This window comes from Salmo trutta, chromosome 36 (genome assembly GCF_901001165.1).
Source record: "Salmo trutta chromosome 36, fSalTru1.1, whole genome shotgun sequence".
In the NCBI taxonomy this organism is placed as follows: Eukaryota; Metazoa; Chordata; class Actinopteri; order Salmoniformes; family Salmonidae; genus Salmo; species Salmo trutta.
The window spans coordinates 23,668,634-23,685,824 of NC_042992.1; the positions used below are offsets into that span (position 1 = coordinate 23,668,634).

The 17,191-nt window shown below is 40.8% G+C and overlaps 1 protein-coding gene across 3 annotated transcripts in view; it reads left to right on the forward strand.

Moving 5' to 3' along the window:
• Positions 1-17,191, forward strand: part of LOC115175684 (DNA topoisomerase 2-beta) — a 45,727-nt gene that overhangs the window by 21,997 nt on the left and 6,539 nt on the right. For all 3 annotated transcript variants that reach the window (XM_029735120.1, XM_029735121.1, XM_029735122.1), the window contains exons 10-28: positions 54-191; positions 436-574; positions 8,925-9,082; positions 9,345-9,470; positions 9,756-9,866; positions 10,180-10,285; positions 10,523-10,632; positions 10,968-11,060; positions 11,990-12,104; positions 12,437-12,558; positions 13,572-13,720; positions 13,956-14,187; positions 14,540-14,674; positions 14,853-15,053; positions 15,435-15,630; positions 15,833-15,924; positions 16,038-16,193; positions 16,471-16,554; positions 16,832-17,029. In XM_029735120.1, the coding sequence (XP_029590980.1) occupies positions 54-191; positions 436-574; positions 8,925-9,082; positions 9,345-9,470; positions 9,756-9,866; positions 10,180-10,285; positions 10,523-10,632; positions 10,968-11,060; positions 11,990-12,104; positions 12,437-12,558; positions 13,572-13,720; positions 13,956-14,187; positions 14,540-14,674; positions 14,853-15,053; positions 15,435-15,630; positions 15,833-15,924; positions 16,038-16,193; positions 16,471-16,554; positions 16,832-17,029 (2,661 nt within the window). The remainder of the gene's footprint in view (positions 1-53; positions 192-435; positions 575-8,924; positions 9,083-9,344; positions 9,471-9,755; positions 9,867-10,179; positions 10,286-10,522; positions 10,633-10,967; positions 11,061-11,989; positions 12,105-12,436; positions 12,559-13,571; positions 13,721-13,955; positions 14,188-14,539; positions 14,675-14,852; positions 15,054-15,434; positions 15,631-15,832; positions 15,925-16,037; positions 16,194-16,470; positions 16,555-16,831; positions 17,030-17,191) is intronic.

Here is a 17,191-nt window from a genome sequence, read left to right on the forward strand (position 1 = left end):
CAACCTAATGTAAAGTTTGGTCAATCTTAATGCTTTGTTTTTCTCTCCATCAGGTGAAGAACCACATCTGGGTGTTTGTGAATGCGTTGATCGAGAACCCGACTTTTGACTCCCAGACCAAGGAGAACATGACCCTCCAGACCAAGAGCTTTGGTTCTAAGTGTCCTCTGTCTGAGAAGTTCATCAGAGCGGTAAGGAGATTCTTCTTCTTTAATTACTTTCTCTACCACAATGAAATATCACTACTTCCTTCATGTATACATCCTATGTTGTGCATTTACTCTCTACATACACTGTTTCCTCACTGAGAAAGTAAAGTTATTTAGATTTAATTGATATCATATGATCCTAAAATCTGTTCCATGTCCACTTGTGTTCTCAGTTCACCTGGAGTATTAAACAATGATATATCACATTAAATGATTTTGTCTGCAGGCGACTAACTGTGGCATTGTGGAGAGTATCCTGAACTGGGTGAAGTTCAAGGCCCAGACACAACTCAACAAGAAGTGTTCTTCAGTGAAGTACAGCAAGATTAAAGGCATCCCCAAGCTGGACGACGCCAATGATGCCGGTAAGACAACCACAACTACTCTGCCCTGCTATGTTCCTAATCTACTTATCCACCAAGATTTGACCCAAATGTTTATATTGACACTAGTTGAAGATATTTAATTAGGCTGGGGGAACAGAGCTAGGCAGTTGGGCCTCACCCCACTTATAAAACATTAGGGGAAACACTGTTTCCCCTCCCTCATTGTCGTCACACATCATCAGAGTGAGCAGCTGAACACTGTATGCTGGAAAACACCCGGTTTGTTATTTTTGATTAAAACAAAACCGCTGTTAATTAAATAAGAATAACAAACTTGTTTTTGCGTGGATTCTGCGACGCGTTTAGCTTTTAACAGCTAGAAAACACCGCTAACCAAACAACAGTGCTAGGTGGCTGTACTACAGACACCAGTTGTCGTCGTGGGAAAGATGCATTGTTAAAAACTTTTGAAAAACAGTAAAGAGCCAACCTGGATACTAAGGAGATCCTGAGGGAAATCGACGAGTACCAACATACTCCATCATGGAAAGGTCCGACTACCTCACAAAAAAACTAACCCGACAAAAAAAAGAAAATCAGATGAATCTACAGAAACGGACGATTTACTTACTGTTGAAGTAGAGGCTAGTGCTCTGGCTGGAATCCATGCAACACTGGAAAAGTTGTGTGAAGAGGTAACAGGGCTGAGGTGGTTTGGCCAGAGTAAAATTCTCACGCTCCATGGAGAGAACAAGGCACTCACAGCCAAGGTAAAAATCAACAATTGTAAAATGGATTGTCTACTCAGGGAAAACACTTACACTTCCTCTAGAGACTGTAAACAAGGTGGCTATCCACCATGTACACAGACTTTGAGCTCGGAACGACAAGACCAAGGGTCCCTGGCCGATTATCGCAAAATTGAAACACTACCAACAAAAGGAGCTGATCAAAAGCAGGGGAAGGGAGCTTAAAGGGACTAAATTTGATCCCAATGACCCATTTCCAAGGGAGATAAACAAACATCGCAAGAGACTGTATCCGGTACAGAGGCAACAAAGGGAGAAGGGTAAGCGTGCCTTTCTCATTGTGGACAAACTCTTTTATAGATGGACAGCTATTCCGAGACAGCTCCATAACACCATGGCTGTACTAAATTCTACAGGGACTTCAGGTTACGGAAGTCCCTGTAAGGAGAAAGTATGGAGAAAAGGAGAAAGTATGGGAACTGTAAAAATATCTGAACACTATGAAGTGGATATGAACACACGTACTCAATTACATGTTCACTTACATATACGGACTAATACATACACACACCTGATCTCTCTCTCTTTTCTCTTCTCACTCCCTCTCTATTGTCGAACTGTTCTATAATTTAATGTTTCTTGTTTGTCTTTGTCTACATGTTTATATATGTTTACAACAAGCAAGGGGAAGATATCAGAATAGAGACATTGGGGAATAATAACATATTGTACGGGATACATTTGTATTGTAGTGAAGCCGTCTCTATAGTAATGGAAGGTCTCTTTCATGATCATGTGAAACGTCAATTGCTCTGGAAATGCTGGGATGTGTGTTTCAATGATGTTAAAGGTAATTATGATGCAACTATGACGGTGATACGATATGGATTACAATTATCATCATGAATATTAAGGCTATACGCACTACATGTCACACACATAGACACTCAACCATGCAAATTGGCGGAATTATTATTTATTTGGACAGCATACATTATAGTCTTACTCTCATACAGACGTCGTACACACTCTCACTAAATCACATCCAATATCATACACATCAACCTACTCAGATTTACTGCACACATAATATCTTGTCTCATTTTCTAACATCTGTGGCATTGGCTCACAGGCAAACAGGCAAGGGAATAAAACATATATTGCTACAACCAATTTTTTTTTATTCTACATTTCAGACATTTGAAGCTCTAGTTTTGACCGTCATAATACCTCTGATGGCAGTAACTTTACAAACACTAATTATGGTCAATTTAGACTGAGAATATTATCTAGTTATGGTAAGGGCTGAAATAAGTATAGCCAGTTAGAACTGTAACGGTTTAGCAGATTATAAAAAAAGATCAGTCTACGTGGCTAAAAGAAAAGGAATATAACATATACTGTTTACAGGAAACTCACTCTACATCCTTAGATGAAGTTGCGTGGAAAAAGGAATTGGTTGGTGAAATAATTTTCTGTCATGGACAAAGGAACTCAAAAATTTCGATCTGAATGTGCAAATAGTTAGGAATGATTCGCAAGGAAGGTGGATTTTTTTTAAATATGAAAGTGGACGAAAAAGAGATTTGGCTCATTAATCGATATGGTCCAAATCAGGATGATCCATACTTCTTTAAAAATATTTCTACCAGTTTCTTGAATTTACTGGCAACAAATTATCAAATCATTATGGTAGGAGACTATAACACAGTGTTAAGTACCTCAATGGACCGTAAAGGAAATCACTCTACAAACTATCATCACCGTGCCCTTAAGGAAATCACAAATATTATGGACACATTAGAAATAGTGGATATTTAGAGACTAAAAAACCCCGACCTAGTGAGATATACATGGAGGAGACTTAATTGTCTCTTTCTCTCTTGCATCAAAGGTTAAAAAAGTTTTAATAGGAGACAGAATGCGATCGTATCATCTAATTGGCATTCACATAACTCTTATAGAAATTCCACGTGGACGGGGATATTGGAAATTTAATCAAAGTTTACTGGAGGACAACTTATTTTTAACTAAGACAAAATAATTTATAACTGAATTTTTCCAGTATAATATAGGAACAGCAAATCCACTTATTGTTTGGGATACTTTTAAATGTACCTTCAGAGGTTATTCAATTCAATATTCATCAATAATAAAAAAGCAGTTTCTGGCTAAAGAAACAAGACTAAAATGAACTAATAGTACAGGTAGATAGCAATAAAAACAATACTACAGAGATACAAAATAAGTTAGAGGAAAAAGAACTTGAGGAACTTATTCAAGAACAATCTAATGTAATCTATTTAAAAAATAAAGCAAACTGGATGGAATATGGGAAAAAATGCACCAAATTCTTCCTGAATCTCCAACACAGGAACGCTAACAAAAATAATTTGCAGAAACTCATTAATTAAGACGGAGTCATCTATGATTCCCCGAATGTTATTTTAAGAGGAAGGTTATTATTTTAGGCAGATGTTCTCTTTTCCGTCTCATCTTCTCCCACTGAATGAAGATTACGGTAAGGAATTCTTTCCAAATAATATAGAAAAGTAACAAATGTACAGAAAGATCAGTGCGAAGGCCAAATTACAGAGGAAGAACTTTTTGAGGCTATTAAATCCTTTCAGTCTAGAAAAATCCCAGGGCTTGATGGCATACCGGTAGAGGTACAGTTAAAGTCGGAAGTTTGCATACACTTTGGTTGGAGTCACTAAAACTCGTTTTTCAATCACTCCACAAATTTCTTGTTTACAAACTATAGTTTTGGCAAGTGAGTTAGGACATCTACTTTGTGCAAGACACAAGTAATTTTTCCAACAATTGTTTACAGACAGATTATCTCACTTATAATTCACTGTATCACAATTCCAGTGGGTCAGAAGTTTACATACACTAAGTTGACTGTGCCTTCAAACAGCTTGGAAAATTCCAGAAAATTATGTCATGGTTTTAGAAGCTTCTGATAGGCTAATTGACATAATTTGAGGCAGTTGGAGGTGTGCCTGTGGATGTATTTCAAGACCTACCATCAAACTCAGTGCCTCTTTGCTTGACATCATGGGAAAATCAAAAGAAATCAGCCAAGACCTCAGAAAAAAAATTGTAGACCTCCACAAGTCTGGTTAATCCTTGGGAGCAATTTCCAAATGCCTGAAGGTACTACGTTCATCTGTACAAACAATAGCACGCAAGTATAAACACCATGGGACCACGCAGCCGTCATACCGCTCAGGAAGGAGACGCGTTCTGTCTCCTAGAGATGAACATACTTTGGTGCGAAAAGAGAAAATCAATCCCAGAACAACAGCGAAGGACCTTGTGAAGATGCTGGAGGAAACGGGTACAAAAGTATCTATATCCACAGTAAAACGAGTCCTATATCGACATAACCTGAAAGGCCGCTCAGCAAGGAAGAAGCCACTGCTCCAAAACCGCCATAAAAAAGCCAGACTACGGTTTGCAACTGCACATGGGGACAAAGATCCTCTGGTCTGATGAAACAAAAATAGAACTGTTTGGCCATAATGACCATCGTTATGTTTGGAGGAAAAATGGGGATGCTTGCAAGCCGAAGAACACCATCCCAACCGTGAAGCACGGGGGGGGGGGGGGGGCAGCATCATGATGTGGGGGTGCTTTGCTGCAGGTGGGACTGGTGCACTTCACAAAATAGATGGCATCATGAGAAAGGAAGAATAATGTGGATATATTGAAGCAACATCTCAAGACATCAGTCAGGAAGTGAAAGCTTGGTTGCAAATGGGTCTTCCAAATGGACAATGACCCCAAGCATACTTCCAAATACTAATTGAGTGTATGTAAACTTCTGACCCACTGGGAATGTGATGAAAGAAATAAAAGCTGAAATAATTCTCTCTACTATTATTCTGACATTTCACATTCTTAAAATAAAGTGGTGATCCTAACTGGCATAAGACAGGGAATCTTTACTTGGATTAAATGTCAGTAATTGTGAAAAACTGAGTTTAAATGTATTTGGCTAAGGTGTAAGTAAACTTCCGACTTCAACTGTATATCAAGCCTTTTCTGATATACTAAAAGCTCCATTGATAGCTTGTTTTAACTTCTCCTATAGAAATGGTAGTCTGCCAGGTACTCATCAGGAAGGTCTGATTTTCTCTTATTAAAACAAGACACCGATGGCAAATATAAAGATCCAGTCTAAAACACTGGAGGCCTCTTACACTTCAATGATGTGATGCAAAAAATACTAGCGAAATGAATAGCACTCAGAATTAAAAGGGTTTTACCAGGTATTGTTCATCCTGATCAGACAGGTTTTTTACATAGACGATACATTGGAGATAATATACGACAACTACTAGAAATAATAGAACATCATGAAACATAAGAAGCCAGGAATGGTATTTATAGCGGATTTTGAAAAGTAATTTGATAAAGTAAGACTGGATTTGATTTATAAATGCCTGGATTTTTTTTCAATTTCGGTAATTCTCTAATAAAAAGGGTAAAATTACCGTATAGCAACCCCAGGTGTAAAATAGTAAATAGCGGCTGCTTCTCCAAGAGTTTTGAATTGTTAAGAGGAATTAAGGATGTCTGCTGTCACCATATCTATTAAGATCAGATCCAATAACGTCGTTAGAGGATTAGAAAGCCAAGGCTTAAAAACAAAGGTGTCCATGTATGCCGATGACTCTAGTTTTATATTAAGTCCGCAAGCTAGTTCCCTGCAGTATCTCATTGAAGATCTAGATAACTTTTCTGGACTCTCTGGACTAAAACCTAATTATGATTAGTGTACAATATTACATATTGGATCTTTAAAAAAATACAACTTTTACATTACCCTGCAGTTTACCTATACAATGGGCTGATGGTGAAGTAGACATACTTGGTATTCATATCACAAAATATATTAATAAGCTCCCCACAATGAATTTCAATAGAAAACTAAAAATAGACAAGATCCTGTAACCATGGAGAGGTAAATACCTGTCTATTTATGGAAAAATTGCCCTGATTAATTCCTTAGTCATATCTCAGTTTACTCACTTACTTGTGGTGCTGCCTACTCCTGATGATTTGTTTTTACAATCATATGAGCAAAAAATATTTTGCTTTATCTGGGACGCTAAACCAGACAAAATAAAACGAGCCTATCTATATAATGAATATGAATTGGGTGGGTTGAAAATATAAAAGCACTAAACCTCTCTCTAAAAGCTTCACTTATTCAAAAGTTTTACTTGAACCCTACATGGTTATCAAGTGGATTACTAAGAGAAGCTCATCCATTGTTTAAAAATTGCCTTTTTGCCTTTGTGCAGATTGCCATGTCTCATTTTCTCTCTTTTTCAAACAAGCATTGCAGAGCTGGCTACAATTTAAATGTCATCCCCCTGAAAAGAGAGAACAAATATTATGGCTGAACTCAAATGTGCTGGTTGATAAAATACCTGTATTTATGGGAAAGATGTTTGAAAAGGGTATTTTGTTCTTAAATTATATTGTAATGGTAGAGATACGTCTTTCATGGAGTTATCAGAATTGTACGGGAAGGTCGGCTAAATCCAAGAGTACAACCAATTGATTACCGCATTGCCCCAAAAAGGGAGGAGGCAGGTGGCAGGAGGAGGTAGGGAACTGGTCTTTCTGCCCAATATAAAGGATCAAAAGTGGCAGAGGAATAAAATAGCATAAATAGGAATGTATAACATTTGAGGACCAGGATGTTGACAACTGTGCCATTCAGATTGCAAAATAGTTTGGAAGAGATTTTTGATATACCGATTCCATGGTACAGGGTGTATGAGTTGATATATAAAACAATGCAAGATTCAAGACTTTGTGTTTTTCAGCTAAAATTATTATATTGAATTCTTGCCATCAACAAAATGTTGAATATTTGGGGCATAAAGTCATCAAAGCTCTGCAGATTTTGTTGTGAGGATACAGAATCAATAGACCAATTATTTTGGTATTGCCCTGAGGTAGCCTGTTTCTGATCTCAGGTTCAGGAATGGCTGAAAATGCATAACATTAATCTAAAATTGACCCTAGAAATAGCACTGTTAGGAGATCTGGAGAGACCGGGTCAATTACTAATATACTAATACTCTTTGTAAAAGTATTTATCTTCAACTTGCAATCTGTGGATTCTATTCGATTAGGTAGATTGAAATTGTACGTTAAACATCACAGCATAGTTGAAAGGAAAGCAATTTTTTTGTCAATTAAAATAACATCAAATTGAGCATAAAGTCCTTAACTGGCAGCTTCATTAAATAGTACCCGCAAAACACCAATCTCAACGTCAACAGTGAAGAGGAGACACTGGGATGCTGGCCATCTTGGCAGAGTTCCTCTGTCCAGTGTCTGTTCTTTTGCCTATCTTAATGTTTTCATTTTATTTGCCAGACTGAGATGTGGCTTTTTTTTTCAACTTTCTTTGACAGAGGAACTCTGCCTAGAAGGCCTGCATCTAGGAGTCTCCTCTTCACTGTTGACGTTGAGACTGGTGTTTTTGCGGGTACTATTTAATGAAGCTGCCAGTTGAGGACTTGCGAGGTGTCTGTTTCTCAAACTAGACACTCTAATGTACTTGTCTTCTTGCTCAGTTGTGCACCGGGGCCTCCCACTCCTCTTTCTATTCTGGTTAGAGCCAGTTTGTGCTGTTCTGTGAAGGGAGTAGTACACAGCGTTGTTCGAGATCTTCAGTTTCTTGGCAATTTCTCACATAGAATAGCCTTCATTTCTCAGAACAAGAATAGACTGACGAGTTTCAGAAGAAAGTTCTTTGTTTCTGGCCATTTTGAGCCTGTAATCAAACCCACAAATGCTAACGCTCCAGATACTCAACTAGTCTTAAGAAGGCCAGTTTTATTGCTTCTTTAATCAGGACAACAGTTTTCAGCTGTGCTAACATAATTGCAAAAGGGTTTTATAATGATCAATTAACCTTTTTAAAATGATAAACTTGGATTAGCTAACACAATGTGCCATTTGAACACAGGAGTGATAGTTGCTGATAATGGGCCTCTGTACGCCTATGTAGATATTCCATAAAAAATTGACCATTTCCAGCTACAATAGTCATTTACAACATTAACAATGTCTACACTGTATTTCTGATCAATTTGATGTTATTTTAATGGACAAAAAAAACAAGGACATTTCTAAGTGACCCCAAACTTTTAAACGGTAGTGTATGTTGCGTAGAAATCCGAAGAGAGTAGCCAGCAGAGATAGGTGGGATGGGCTGAGGGAAGCTGAGGGTTGGGATGTGGAATTGGAGACAAGTGGGAGTGGAGTTGACTTTTCTTTTTTCTTGGGGGGGGTGGGGTGACTGGGTCTCGGATGGTGGAGGGACAGCTATGTGGAACTGTGGGGGGATCTTGGAGGGTTCGCGTCCCTGTCTTTTTTGGCCTTGTGGGAGATCTGTTGACATGCCCGTGAGCAGGGCGTTGACCCTGGATGCTTCTGTGTGTCGCTCTGGATGGGAGGGAGTCTGTTGGATAACTGGTGTGGTGTCGTTGTTGAGCGGCTTCACTGCAAGTATATTGTATGTTTAGGATATTCAATAAAAAAATAAAAAATAAACACTGTTTAAACACTCACTGAACTGCACGTTTTACCTATGTCTTCACCCCCAGGTGGTAAACACTCGTCTGAATGCACTCTGATCCTGACTGAGGGAGACTCAGCCAAGTCCCTGGCCGTCTCCGGGCTCGGCGTCATTGGGCGAGATCGCTATGGTGTCTTCCCACTAAGAGGAAAGATCCTGAATGTACGAGAGGCCACACACAAACAGGTGAGTGTCTAGAGAGCCGTTAGGTTGGTCTGGGAGATTACAATCTAATTGATTCAAGTAGCTATCAGACTTACACCACAATAATAAATGATCTTGTAAAGAGATAAATACTGAAGGGATTTATGTTAATTATTTCCCAAATGTGGGGTAATAACCATTCAGATCAACTGAAGCCAAACTCCACCAGAACTAGGGTGGCCCACCCTGCCTATGTTATGTTAGGGGAAACACTGACACAATCCATTTTTCTCTTTCCCATCAGATCATGGAGAACGCAGAGATCAACAACATCATCAAGATCGTGGGTCTGCAGTACAAGAAGAGCTACGACGACCCAGAGTCTCTGAGATCCCTACGCTACGGCAAGATCATGATCATGACCGATCAGGTTCTATCACTTAATCAATCCTACCAACGCCTGACGTCTACAATTGATCGATGTCTTGTGATTTTCATCATCAATAATTGTAACAACAATGAGCGTAAAGAGCCTTGTTTTGTTGAAGCTACACTCTAAGGTTACTCTGAAATGGCATGATATTCCCTATATAGTATGGTGTAATGCACCAAAAGTAGTGCACTACATATGGAATAGGGTATCCTTTTGGATGCACCCCTGGGTCATAACAATCCATACTAATCGTGTGTGTTTGTGTTGATGATCTGCTGACAGGATCAGGATGGCTCCCATATCAAGGGTTTGCTCATCAACTTCTTCCATCACAACTGGCCATCCCTGCTCAAACACACCTTCCTGGAGGAGTTCATCACGCCCATCGTTAAGGTAAGACTCACACAGGTAATAGCAGCGGTCCTGGACTATTACACACATTCTATACAGTCAAAGTAAGATTCATATATTGGTACAGCCGGTCCCAATTTTCTCCCTACCACTTCCCCTTGGCTTGAAAATTTCAAAGTTTGCAAATCTACTCCGGCTGAAACCTCCATCGGACAAGGACTACATGACACAGTCGTGACCGCTGATTTCAGCTTATGGCAACTAACTTTAAACTGTTATAAAACACAAACAATGTTTAGATTGGCTTAAAGCTAGCAAGCATGGTTCTAATGCTGCTTTTAACTCTTTCCTGCAGGTGAACAAGAATAAACAGGAGCATGCTTTCTACAGCATTCCAGAGTTTGACGAATGGAAGAAACAGACGGTCAACTTTAAAACCTGGCATATAAAGTACTACAAAGGTTTGTTCATCACATGTGGATACTCCTCCAAACTAACCATTATTGTTAGAAGCTATTCTGTTTCACACTACTGAGGCAAATCGAGCCAAGCTCTACTGTGCTGGCCTGAATATACGTCCACCATAGTTGCTGGAAAGGACAATGTGGGGAAAAATACCTGAGCCAGCCAGCACAGTTTGGGTTGTCACTGTAAGGTGAAAAGGGTTTAAGTGTTTGATTTGATTGTTTGTGTTCCAGGTTTGGGTACCAGCACAAGCAAGGAGGCCAAGGAGTACTTCGCAGACATGGAGAAACATCGGATCATGTTTAGATACGCCGGGACAGAGGACGATGCTGCCATCACACTGGTGGGTTTAACATGTTTACCACTCTCTCCTTTTCCCTGTCATGGTCTTCTGAACACTGTTTCAGTAAATGTACAGAACAAATGTCTAGAAAAGTTAGAAAATCAATTCTGAAATGGCTAAAACATTTTAGAAAATATATTTCTCAAGCTAGGATTGCTGTGCACACACTTAGTGCTTTCTTCAAACCTTCTATCAACTCACACCTGAGACGTTGTTTTGACTTTGTGATTTGTCAGTGCTCTGCTTGAGAGATCCTTGCCAAATGGAGAGAGGACTGACAGTGATTTCGTTTGACTGACACTAACAGTGATCTATCCATTGCTGTCTGTCTCTAGGCGTTCAGTAAGAAGAAGACTGACGACAGGAAGGAGTGGCTCACTAACTTCATGGAGGACAGGAGACAGAGGAGGATGCACGGCCTGCCAGAGGTGAGTGGGACTGACTGTGTGACCGACTGGGTTCCAATCCGGGTCTCCTGCATGCCAGAAGACTGTTAGCACGCTAAGCTTAATAAACAAAAGATTTATCCACTTTTTTGTGTTATATTGTATTTGTGCATCTCTGAGTGATGTTCTATCAATTCCCGGTGTCATTTCATGTTTTCCTGTGTATCTGAGATATTCACCATTCAAGTAGGCAGAAATACAGCCAGTATAACAAGTTTTGCATACCTCCTATTGCGTAAGTCTTCAGGTCCCTGCAACGGTTACTCATCACACAAGTGTGCTTCACTGAAACATCTAGGTTCCATCTGCACTGTGAGAGACTGTCCAGATCATTCACATCAGTGCAGATTAAGGAAAGGAGACAAGAAGAGGAAGCAACAGACTATTGAGATGCACCCAGTGAGAGACATTTTGATATTGGAGTTTGATTAAAGGAAGAGGATGTAGACTGTTTAGATGTTTGTGTTTTCATACAGGCATCTCTCCACCATGGGAGTTACTTGGACCATGATGTATCACAGCTTGTTTAGAGTCTTTAGCTGGGTCAGATTCACAAGCCTCTGAGGATTTGTGTACAGTCCGTGTTACCCAGATATCCTAAGCATTGAAATGGAAATATTTCCTGAAAATCCTCTACTGTCTATCACTGATGTAAAGTAGCAGCTGCTTTCCCCATGTGGATCCCTTCAGAGCCAGGTCTAACACCGGTGACATCATTAGAGCGTTGCTTCAATTCTGTTTATTTCTGGCTCATCCTGCACGGAACACAGTTTTGTAAATGACTCTGTTTCCTGTCGGTCGCTGATGCAAAGTAGACACCGCTCTCCTTTGTGGCGCTGATAAGACCATAACAACATCATAGCCCTGATTCAAGTCACTTTACGTTTCATCCTTTTATTGTCCCCATGCAGCAATACCTGTACGGCACGCAGGCCAAACACCTCTCCTACAACGACTTCATCAACAAAGAACTCATCCTCTTCTCCAACTCCGACAACGAGAGATCCATCCCATCCTTGGTGGACGGTACGTATGCATCGATCCACTAGACTATCTCCCTGGACGCTCTGTCTTAGTAGCTTTTGTTGTTGTGTTTGTTGTCAAATGGCTTTGAAGTTTAATAAGGGAACTGAGAAGCCTGGAAACTTGTTTTGAACAGAGTTCTTCACTGTCCTCTTGAATCATTGTTTGTGTGAAGTGGTCCCCTATTGATGACGTGTATTATTTGTTTATTTGAATCCCCATTAGCTGTTTGTTGCAACACCTACTCCTCATGCGGTCCACTTGTGATCCCCTTTTTGAAGAGATGTGTGTGTGGTGTGGTCCCTTTTGATGATGTCGTGTGTGTATGTGTGCAGGTCTGAAGCCAGGCCAGAGGAAAGTGCTGTTCACCTGTATGAAGAGGAATGATAAGAGGGAGGTGAAGGTGGCTCAGCTGGCTGGTTCAGTAGCAGAGATGTCTGCCTACCATCACGGAGAGGTCCGTAAACTTACTGAGCTATAGGAAATATACTTACTGAGCTATAGGAAATATACTTACTGAGCTATAGGAAATATACTTACTGAGCTATAGGAAATATACTTACTGAGCTATAGGAAATATACTTACTGAGCTATAGGAAATATACTTACTGGGCTATAGGATATATACTTACTGGGCTATAGGATATATACTTACTGAGCTATAGGATATATACTTACTGAGCTATAGGAAATATACTTACTGAGCTATAGGAAATATACTTACTGAGCTATAGGAAATATACTTACTGAGCTATAGGAAATATACTTACTGGGCTATAGGATATATACTTACTGGGCTATAGGAAATATACTTACTGGAAATACACTTACTGACCTAAAGGAAATACAGTGGTGAAAAAGTACCCAATTGTCATACTTGAGTAAAAGTAAAGATACCTTAATAGAAAATGACTCAAGTGAAAGTCACCCAGTAAAATACAACTTGAGTAAAAGTCTAAAAGTATTTGGTTTGAAATATACTTAAGTATCAGAAGTAAAATTTAAAGTACAAATCATTTCAAATTCCTTATATTAAGCAAACCAGACGGCACCATTTTCTTGTTTTTAACTTATTTACGGACAGCCATAGGCACGCTCCAACACTCAGACATTAATAATTGGAGACAGATGGGATGACCAGGGATTTTCTCTTGATAATTGTGTGAATTGGACCCTTTTCCTCTCCTGCTAAAAATTTGAGATGTAACGAGTACTTATAGGTGTCAGGGAAAATGTATGGTGTAAAAAGTAAATGATTTTCTTTAGGAATGTAGTGAAGTAAAAGTTGTCAAAAAATATGAATATTAAAGTGCAGATACCCCAAAAAATGTCTTAAGTAGTACTTTACACCACTGATGAAATATACTTAGAGAGCTATCTTCCACTTTAAATCAATACTGTCTGAAGAGACTTTGTGTTTCCCACAACAACACTGTTTTGACCCGTGTGCCTCTGTATGTGTGTGATCAGCAATCCCTGTTGATGACGATTGTGAACTTGGCCCAGAACTTTGTGGGCAGCAACAACGTGAACATCCTGCAGCCGCTGGGTCAGTTTGGTACCCGCATCAACGGTGGCAAGGACGCTGCCAGCCCCCGTTACATCTTCACCATGCTCAGGTAATGCCTCCGAGGGTCAAAACACATTTGTGCAAGCTATTTGATTGGTCTACTTGTTGTATGATTTGTATGGGCCATTGTGCCATCCTGAAGTGTAGTCATACCTGCTTGATTTAAAAAAAGGTTAATGATACATTTCATGTAAACTTTGTTTATACATCACCTTTCATAAAACACATTAAAACTCAAAATGCTTTAAAAATGTATTTATTATGAAGTGATGTCACTTCCTTAGTCCCCTGGCCAAGATGTTGTTCCCAGCGATGGACTCCAGCCTGCTGAAGTTCCTGTTTGATGACAACCAGAAGGTGGAGCCAGAGTGGTACATCCCCATCCTCCCTTTGGTGCTGGTGAACGGGGCCGAGGGCATCGGGACGGGCTGGGCCTGCAAGATCCCCAACTACGACCACAGAGAGATAGTCAACAACCTGTATCGCATGCTCAACATGCAGGACCCTCTGCCCATGGTGAACATTTACCAAACGTATTTCATAACATAAGATCAACTTTATTGTCCCAGGGGGGAAATTTGTTTTGGACACACAAGCAGTGCTATTGTCCATTTGGTTTTAGGATTTTATTGCTTAAAGCATATCAACTCCGATTTAATATTTTTGTAGATTGATACCATTATACATTAAAACATTTAGCCAAATCAACTGTCATTTGGGATTTTAAAACATTTTTTGATAGAAGTGGATAAACCACCAACTTTCTGTGTCTGCTGTTGGTCAGTTATAATCAGAATTTGTGTTAATCATGTTCTAAGTAAGTCACCTATCATAATGACTGAATATTCCTACGTCTCTCCTCTCTCAGCTGCCCAGCTATAAGAACTTCAGAGGAGTGATCCATGAGTTGGGTCAGAACCAGTACATGGTCAGTGGAGAGATCTCTGTCCTGGACAAGAACACCATTGAGATCACTGAGCTGCCCGTTCGCACCTGGACACAGGTACACTATTGCTAAGGACAGGATATATCACACCTGTCCAGCACTTCTGGTCATCTAGCTGCTTTGACGGAATGAATGAAGGAGATGTTGAACCTTTGTTTCTATGCTGTGATGTTGTGTTTGTTAGTTCTTGTAATGGACTCTGTTTTCTCTCTGTCTCTCTCCTCCCTCCCTCCAGGCCTACAAAGAGTCGGTACTAGAGCCCATGCTCCAGGGGACAGAGAAGACTCCAGCTCTGATTAATGACTATAAGGAGTACCACACAGACCAAACCGTCAAGTTTGTGGTCCGTATGTCAGAGGAGAAGCTGGCCCAGGCAGAGGCTGCTGGACTGCACAAAGTCTTCAAGCTACAGTCCAGCCTCACCTGCAACTCCATGGTTAGTATCCCTCCTCAAGTCTGGGTTCTATTCACTAGGCACCAAACAGAAGAAAGCGGACTGAAACAGGGAGAAACTGCCTGAGATTGTTCAATAATAAACGCCTGGGTTTCATTATCCGTAGCAAAACGGTTTGCCCTAATGAATACGACCCTGTATTTGAGTTGAACTTATAGCTGTATTGACTCCCACTGTTTATTCATTATACACACCTCTGGATGAAGTGCTCTGTTTTGTGTATATACAGGAATCACATCTGTCCGGATGACGAGATTCTTTGGAATGAGTCTCATCTAAAAAGGGAAACCATTTTGAGGTGTTTCGTGGATTTTAACCTGTTTTGGAAAGGAGAACTATCTAAAGTAGTTGTTCTCCCCTCAGGTGTTGTTTGACCACATGGGCTGTCTGAAGAGGTATGACTCGGTCCAGGACATTCTCAAGGAGTTCTTTGAGCTGCGGTTGCACTACTACAAGCTGAGGAAGGATTGGCTAGTGGGGAGCCTGGGGGCGGAGGCTTCCAAACTGTCCAATCAGGCACGATTTGTACTGGAGAAGATCGAAGGAAAGATCACAATCGGTGAGAATTTTACCTGCATGTCTCTCCCCCTGCCTCTCCCCCTGCCTCTCCCCCTGCCCCTGTCTCTCCCCCTGCCCCTGTCTCTCCCCCTGCCCCTGTCTCTCCCCCTGCCCCTGTCTCTCCCCCTGTCTCTCCCTTAATATTTATTTCAATTGGCAATTTGGTACTAGAGTACTGCTATATTAATGTTGTTTGTCTATAGAGAACAAGTCTAAGAGGGATCTGATCAGGATGCTGGTGCAGAAAGGCTTTGAGTCGGACCCCGTGGCGGCATGGACCAAAGCACAGGAAAAGGTACTGTTAGCATCCTGCCACTGTCCACCATTCAGCCCTGTGACTGGCTGAGACCGCTTGACGCGTCAACACCCTGTATTCTGATTGGCCATCTTCCTGGTCTCTCTCTATAGGCTCTGGAGGAGGACGATCGTGACGGTAATGACAGTGACGGCTCTGTGGACTCTGGGTCGTTGTCGGGACCAAACTTCAACTACATCCTCAACATGCCTCTGTGGTGCCTGTCCAAGGAGAAGGTGGACGAGCTGCTCCGACAGAGAGACATCAAGGTACTGACTCAGAGAGGAAGGGTGTAGACACCTGACTGTCAAAGACTTGCAATTCAATTCAATAGATCTTTATAGTCCCCAAAGGGCTATTCATTTGCAGCAACATTACACAAGTAGTCAAGGGCTGAGTGTCTCTTTTAACGGTTGTGTGTGTTTTGTTCTTGGAGCATAGTGTGTGAATATCAGTACTTTTTAAGATCGCAGAGGGAAATGAACCCATGCGCTCTGTGTTACTAGCTCCATGTCTTTTATCAACGGAGTGTGTGTTGTTCAACAGAAAGGAGAGTTGAATGAGCTGCAGAGGAAGTCTCCTGAGGACCTGTGGAAGGAGGACCTGGCGGTCTTCATTGAAGAACTGGATGTGAGTGGTACCAGCGCTACGTGCAGCAGAGTCACTCATCTGAGTCACTGCTTAAGAAGGGACTACTGTCATTTCTACCTACTTGTGCGAGACTGCTTTTGTTGGGGAGAAGTCGGGTAATCTCAAGGTTTCCTTCTCCAGTCTTTACTGACGGCAGATCTATTCGTAAATGTTTGGCTTTTATCTCCTTTCACTATAAACCGTCACCTCAATACAAGTGACTTTGACCATTTACAAAAAGTGACTGAGGTGTATTCTCTCCCTGTGCGTGTGACAGAAAATCGAGGCCCAGGAGCAGGCAGACATGAGTGCAGGTAAAGGTACCAAGCTGGTGAAGGGCAAGGTGGGCAAGCCCAAGGTGAAGAAACTCCACCTGGAGGAGACGTTACCCTCGCCGTACGGCCGCAGGGTCGTACCCACCATCACACAGGCCATGAAGACTGACGCCTCCAAGAAGATGACCAAGAAGAAGAAGGTGAAACATTTATTATTTAAGATGAATCCTCTCTATGCTTCATTATTAAAGGTCCAGTCTGTAATGTTTCCAGACAATTCCAATCATTGAAGTTGATGATTTATACCCATTGATTCTTGAACAATATCACTTATCAGTGTCGTATGAGCTTAGTTCAACTGT